Source organism: Phymastichus coffea, unplaced genomic scaffold (assembly GCF_024137745.1).
Source record: "Phymastichus coffea isolate CEN01 unplaced genomic scaffold, Cenicafe_Pcof_1.1 PCOF00034, whole genome shotgun sequence".
Lineage (NCBI taxonomy): Eukaryota > Metazoa > Arthropoda > Insecta > Hymenoptera > Eulophidae > Phymastichus > Phymastichus coffea.
In genome coordinates, this window is record NW_026706845.1 from 2,946,002 (window position 1) to 2,953,051 (window position 7,050).

Genomic DNA, 7,050 nt, shown 5'->3' on the forward strand with positions numbered 1-7,050 from the left:
GTGACTTACCTCGTGCCGTGTCCACAGCTGCGGCGAGGCTAAAATACATAAAGAAAAGAATACATGGGTTATCAGTGAATTACGATTAACTTAAGGGGAGAGAGAGACATAACGAGCCTCGGCTCGTTATATTCCCCTTCCCCAGACGCTGGTAGCGGGGTTGGTACCAGCTCGACCCACTCTCTCTCTCGACCAGGTAATAAGTGCAATCAATGTGTAGGAGAATACGTTCTTTATTAGGAAGGTGAAACAGATTACAGCATGAAAATACAATTTTTGAGGAGAGGTAGCTTCGAGGCTTTGTCTCTCTTTACAATTTCAGATGAATAAGAGTGAATCTTTAAAACAAAAAGGGGCGTCGGTGCCTATACAAACAAAAAAAGCAAAACGAAACACAATCCCGCCTTGGGATGCTTTGAAGCGACAGTAAGGAAAAGAACAAGGGGGGGGGCACTGGAGCGGCGAGAGCGCTGACAGGCCGGCAGGCTAATCGCGCCGCCGTTCTTCATTCCCTGGTAGAGCTTCCGCGCCGTCCCGGGGTCGGTACCGGGCTGCAGGCCTCCGGATACTCGTATTTCGGGTACCTCCCGTTCCGGAACAGCTGGTGCAGGTCGTAGTTGGGGCAGTTGTCCGTTCTGGACACTTGGGTCAGGTTGCACACCCAACAGTACCTCTTGTACCGGAGGTCGACCCTTGGGCCATCGAATCTGCCGCATGGCTCGGTGGCTCCCTGGTACTGCAGCGCGGTCGGCCCTGGCCCGCGACGGGGCAGCTCCGCCGAAAGCAGCCTTGGGGCGTTTTGGCGCTCCTGCTCCACAGCGGCCAGTTCCGCTCAGAGGGCCTCCAGCTCTTGTAGCTTTTGCCGCTGAAGGGCCATTAGGTCCGCCCTGGTCTTGTCGACCTCTTCGTTAGCCACGAATGGGGCCTCTGCAGCGTCCAGGTAGTCGCGCAGCTTGGTGGCTCTCTTGACCCGCTGCAGGAACTCCTGGGGCACCAAGGCTCTGGCACGAGCGTCGGGGTGGTCGGCGAAGGCTAATACCTCCCAGTAGGCCTGTTTTTCCTCTTTAGCTGCCTGCTGGCGAGTCTTGCGCCATTGCCTAGCCCGGCTTTCGAGCTGCGCTCACTGGGTTTCCAAGGGGAGGTCTGAGGGCTCTGAATCCTCAGTTTGCGAAGGCTTGGCGGGCGGCGCCGTAATGGCTGGCAGTACCGGCGGGTGCCTAGTGGCTTCGTTTGGGGCGCCCTCGGGCCGTCCGAACGGGAGCACGTCGGTCACTTTCTGGGCTGCGGCCTGGGCGGCATCCGGGGCCGGCAATGCCGCGAGGGCAGCAGATGGTAGCTGCGCAGCGATGTGGAGGAGGCTGGTCTCCCCCAGTAGCTACGTCAGGCTCACTCCCGATGGACTGGGAGGAACGGAGGAGGCGTGTGCCTCGAGGATCTGGCCGATGAGTTGCTGCATCCTGCGAAGCTCTTCCACGGGCACGTCGAGCCTGACCGTTCTATCGGTCCTCGCTGGCAGCATTCTCGTAGAGTTCTGGGGGTATATGAGTAAGGTTATATGAGGAGCGATACTCAAGATGAGTTGTCGTCCAAGCGGGTTAGCAGCAGAAGGCGACTGAGATAAGCAGCTGGTTAGCGAAGCAAGCTGATTAGCGAAGCAAGCTGGTTAGCGGAGGAGCGAAGGTAAGAAAGGAGGCACTCCATGAACGTAAGGGCCGCGAAGGGTGGCTGGTTAAGCGCGCGGTCCGCCCGCTCGGGTGTTCTTTGGGCGCAGGCGTCTCGGTGACGTTTCTACCGGCGGCGGAGCGCTCTTTTTCGAGCCGGGCGGCCTACCCCTTTTTCGAGGGGGCCGCCCCTTTTGCGTTAGCTCCAGCTTGGTGGCGTCCTGGCTGTGTAGCGGTTGAGGCAACGTTTCGCACGCGGGAGCTTGATCGCCCGAAAACTTGGGTTCGTCGCTATCAGGAGCCATCTCTTGCTCCCCGTCCGAGGCTAGTTGGTCTTCACACCCGCTCTTCTCCGGGAACTGCTCCGCGTCGTGGCAGGGTTTCAGGTCGCACACAGCCACTTTACCTACGTCGACTCCGCTTTCGATTTGAAGCTGGTAAGAATTCGGCCCTAATCGAGCGGTGACAACAAATGGTCCCGCATACTTGGGACAGAGCTTCGCGGCGATAGCCCGGGCAGCCGAGGAAAGCACGCGATTTTTCGCCCATACCTTGTCGCCAACGTCATAGCGAACGTCGCGGTGTCCCTTATTGTAGTATTTCTCTTGGCGGGCTTGTGCAGCTTGGGAGCTTTCTGAGGCATGCACGTGGAGCTTGCCGAGATTTCCCATCTTTGCCTGCCAGCTCCCGAGCGCGGCGGCCTCCTGTCTCCGCGTGGCCTCAAGCGTTTCTTCGCGCCTCGCCGTGTGGGGCGGCTCTGGGTTCCGCCCATAATTCAGGAACGCCGGGCTAGAGCGAATCGCCTTGTGGATGGCCGTATTGTACGCGAAAGCGAATTCTGCGATATGTTCGTCCCACTTAGTGTGTTTTTCTTGAATAAATGCCGCCATCATCGTCTTTACGGTCCAGTTCACGCGCTCCGTTGGATTAGATTTCGGAGAGTAGGGCGCGCACGTCGCATGATAAACGTCCACGAGCTTGTTCTTGAAGGGCGTGCCATTATCCGACAAGAATTTCTCGGGGACGCCAAATCGCAAGAAAACTCGCTGATTTAGCTCTCTCTTGATGGTCTTGCCGTTCGCCTTTCGTATGGGGATGCACTCAATCCACCGGGTGAACATGTCCATGAAAATCAGCAGGTACTCGTGGCCTTGTGGCGATTTCGGGAACGGACCCATCGAGTCTCCGCAAACTATTTCCCATGGCCGTGAAACTACATGCTTCCCCATTAGTCCCGCCGGGGCCACCTGCTCGACTTTCACCTGTTGGCACACGTGACAGTTGCACACGAAATGAGCTACATCCCTATAAATGTTTGGTCAGTAATAGCGCAGGATCGCCCTCTGGTGAGTCTTGTAACGGCCGAGATGTCCCGCCGTCGGCTCGTCATGGCATTCTACGAGGACCAGTCCAGGTCGCTCCCGCGGTACCACCAGCTTCCAAGCTTCGTCGTCTCGCCCCATCACGTCGTCAATGACCGAGTCGGGGCGGCACACATACAGGCATCCCCCAATGACCTTCCAATACGGGTGGGCCCTTGGGTCGGCCAGGACCTTCTTAATCTTATTCCGGTACCAAGGGTCCTTCGTGCCTTCCCCAACGCTGAGAGAAGCCGTGGCGGCTATCGCGTCTTCGTTTGTCTCGTACATGCGGGACAGTGCGTCCGGCACTACATTATCCTTGCCGCTCCGATGCACGATGTCGAAGTCGTAGGCTTGCAGACGCAAGGACCAGCGACCTAACTTCCCGTTGGGGCTCCGCAAGTTTCGCAGCCACACCAGGCTGTAGTGGTCTGTCACCACCGTGAAATGGTAACCCTAGATGTAAGGTCGGAACTTCTCGATCGACCAGATTACAGCGAGGCACTCTCTCTCTCTGTCACTAATAACCTTCGCTCTGGAGCAGTCAGAGCTCGACTCGCGAAACAGAGTATACGATCCGCTCCCTCGACGTGTTGTAAAAGGACGCTGCCCAGCCCCGTGTCGCTAGCATCACATTCAACGATGAATGGAGCGGAGAAGTCTGGCCTTGCGAGCACCGGTGCGGAGGCCAGCAAAGCTTTCACCTGCTCAAAAGCTGCCTCCTGCTTCGCTGTCCACGTGTACTTGCAATCTTTGCGGGTGAGTGCGGTGAGCGGCTCACTCAAGGAAGCGTAGCCCTCTAGGAACTTCCTGTACCAAGAAGCCATCCCTAGAAAACGTCTCAGCTGCTTCAGGTTTCTCGGCGCGGGGTACTCAAGGATTGGCCGGACTCTCTCTGGGTCGGGACGACAACCATCGCGGTTCACCAACAAGCCAAGGTCTCGCACTTCTATCATGCAAATCTTCGACTTTTTTCGGTTTATCGTTAGGCCCGCCTCGTTTAGCCGCTTTACGATACACGTCAACCACTTAATGTGCTCTGAGAAGGTTTCCGTTGCGATAAGGAGGTCGTCCAAATACGCAAAAGCGTAGGGCTCCATCTCAGGTGTTATGATTTTGTCGGCCAGCATCTGTAATGTTGCGGGCCCGCCCGACAGGCCATAGGGCATCCTAACAAACTCGAACAAGCCGAGTCCTGGGACGGTGAACGCGGTGATTGGTATACGAGGTGTGATCAAAAAGTAAGGTGAATTTTGAAATTTAGCGGGCTACGTCCGTTCGATCTTCGACTTTTTTATTTGGTTATGTCGGTACACTCGTCTAGAACATACGTTCCAAATTTCAGCTTTGTAGTATGTTTGGTTTGTTTGTGAGAGGCATCAAGGTTAGAAGTGTTTTGCGTGCTCCACGATTTGCTGCTGTCTAAAAACATGGATCAAAGAGTTTGCATTAAATTTTGTGTGAAAAATGGAATCAAATGTTCCAAAACACTTGAAATGCTGAAAGTGGCATACGGTGAGTCTACTTTAAGCCAAAAAAATTTTTACAAGTGGTATAAGCTCTTCCAAGAAGGCCGAGAAGACACCGACGACGAACCTCGTTCTGGATGCCCCAGCACATCAACAACTGATGAGAATGTTGAAGAAGTGAAGAAAATAGTGTTGGGAAATCGTCGAATTACCATTAGAGAAATTGCTGATGATATTGGCATCTCATTTGGTTCGTGCCAATCAATTTTGACGAGTGTTTTAGACATGAGACGTGTGTCAGCGAAGTTTGTTCCGAAATTGCTCAATTTCGACCAAAAGAAACGTCGCATGAGCATCACCCGAGAGCTACTGAATGACGTCAACGATGATCCAGATTTACTCAACAGGGTTATAACAGGTGACGAAACATGGGTATATGGTTATGACGTCGAGACTAGGACTCAATCGTCCCAGTGGAGGCATTCTGGATCACCAAGACCAAAAAAAGCACGCCAAGTTCGATCAAATGTAAAGGTTTTGCTTACAGTTTTCTTTGACTGCAGGGGCGTGGTGTATCATGAGTTCTTGACACAGGGTAGAACAGTAAATAAGGAATATTACCTGCAAGTTATGCGCAATTTGCGCGAAGCAATCCGCCAAAAACGTCCGAATTTGTGGAAAAATAAAAATTGGCTTTTGCACCATGATAACGCCCCTGCTCACACATCGTTGCTTGTGCGCGAATTTTTGGCTAAAACCAACACAGTAACGATGCCACAGGCACCGTATTCCCCAGATCTGGCCCCCTGTGACTTCTTCTTGTTCCCAAAACTGAAGAGGCCCATGAAACGACGGCGTTTTGCCACGATTGAGGAGATAAAGACGGCATCGAAGGATGAACTAAACAAGATCACAAAAAATGATTTTTTGAAATGCTTTGAGGATTGGAAAAAGCGTTGGCACAAGTGCATTATATCCGAGGGGGATTACTTTGAAGGAGATAAAATAAAAATTGATGAATAAATAAATATTTTTTGAGAAAAATAAAAATTCACCTTACTTTTTGATCACACCTCGTAGACCTCTCTGTAAGAGGGATCTGCCAAAAAGCTCCGGAGCAATCTAACGCGCTTATGAACTTGGCGTGTTGGATCTTCCGCAGTATCACGTCCATATAAGGCAGCGGATACGCGGGGACTCTCGTCTGCGCGTTCACCTTCCTGTAATCTATGCAGAAACGGTAAGTGCCGTCTTGTTTCGGGGTCATGACGATGGGGCTCGACCACTCACTTTTCGACTTCCGGATGATTCCCATGCGCAGCATCTTCTGCACCTGCTCGTGCATCTCGTCCTCAATCTTCTTTGATACGGGGTAGTACCGTTGCTTGATAGGATGTGCGCATTTCAAGTCGATATCGTGCTTGATCCAGCTCGTACAGCCAAGCTGTTCACAGGGTGGATCGGGTAGCAAACTGTGCATTAGCTCGTCGATTTCTCTGCGCTGACTTTCGGTAATTTCCTTTATACCGAGCGAGGCCAGTGAGATGAGTTCCTCAGCCCGCATTGAAGAAAGCGCGGCCGGGATTGGCTCGTCACAGCCCTTGACCTTCAGCGTGTTCGCCTCCGGGTCGAGCATCGCTGAAAAAGCGCGGGTGAAGTCGGCACCTAAAGTGCACTCTGTGTCGACTTCGGACAGGATCAGAACATCGAGTCAATCCGTTAGCCCCCCTAAAGTGAAAGGTAGGCTTACGTTGCCCAAAACTGGCACGTAGTGTCCATCGACGGCTTTTGCCCCGGGGCCTACGTACGGATGCACTCGGCGGTTAAGCGTCGAGGCGATTTGTAACGCGTTTGAGCCGAGGACAGTGCGGGAAGCTTTGGTGTCGTACAGCCCCCTAAATGGATAGCCGTCGACGTCTACCGTCAGCCACCACCGGGGTGACTTTTCCACGACGGCGCTGACTACAGTTCCTCCATCGCATGGCGACTGCGCGTCGGTCGGATTACTCGAGGCTAGCATGGAGTCGTCCGCCGGGCTGCGAAGCGCCTGCGCTACTCCTGTAACGCCGTCCGTAGCGAAGGTCCGGTCTTCCCGAGGAGCGGTAGGGACCCCTACTACGCGCTCCCCCTCTCGTTTTTTGGCTCTGCTAGTTTGACTGAGCACTCCGGGCAGGAGAACCGGGTATGGCCGGGCCAGCTGCAGTTCCAGCAGAGAACTTTGTCGCCACTGGGGCCAATTTCTTTGTCCTTATTCTTGTCGGACTTTGGGGTGACGATCTGGGCTTGATTGCCTCCGGGACGGCCACCGCTTCTGCCTCCACGGTTTCCACATTTCCCGCCTCGGCCACCGCCTAGCGGTCCTCTGGACGCTGCGCCGGCCTCGGCCTTTGCCGCCGCCTGAGCACCCTGCTAGGGCTTTGCTGCAGCACCTTGGCTTCGGGTCGACGACGTCTGGGCTGTTGCCCCGCTGGTCGGCTTGAGTTTTTGCTCCAAGAATTCCCTGAGGCACGCTTCCCAGTTCAGCTCCGCAGCATGTTCGCTGACCGAGGCAATGCCGGT

General features: G+C 54.2%; 1 protein-coding gene across 1 annotated transcript; it reads right to left on the reverse strand.

Moving 5' to 3' along the window:
* Positions 1–832: 832 nt before the first annotated feature.
* Positions 833–6,127, reverse strand: LOC131663392 (uncharacterized). Its single transcript, XM_058933782.1, has 6 exons — positions 5,571–6,127; positions 3,597–4,246; positions 3,179–3,453; positions 1,793–2,923; positions 1,391–1,531; positions 833–1,072 (listed from the first exon to the last, which is right to left on the reverse strand). The coding sequence occupies exons 1-6, from the start codon at positions 6,125–6,127 to the stop codon at positions 833–835; spliced, it is 2,994 nt and encodes a 997-aa protein (XP_058789765.1).
* Positions 6,128–7,050: the final 923 nt, after the last annotated feature.

Bases quoted from the DNA above. Each gene is read 5' to 3' on its own strand.
- LOC131663392 (XM_058933782.1), bottom strand. From the start codon at position 6,127: ATGCTCGACCCGGAGGCGAACACGCTGAAGGTCAAGGGCTGTGACGAG. The intron at 4,247-5,570 runs TACGAGGTGTGA...GATCACACCTCG, and splicing joins ATCCCTCTTACAGAGAGGTC to TATACCAATCACCGCGTTCA. The intron at 2,924-3,178 runs GTCATTGGGGGA...GTGTGCCAACAG, and splicing joins GGGCCCACCCGTATTGGAAG to GTGAAAGTCGAGCAGGTGGC.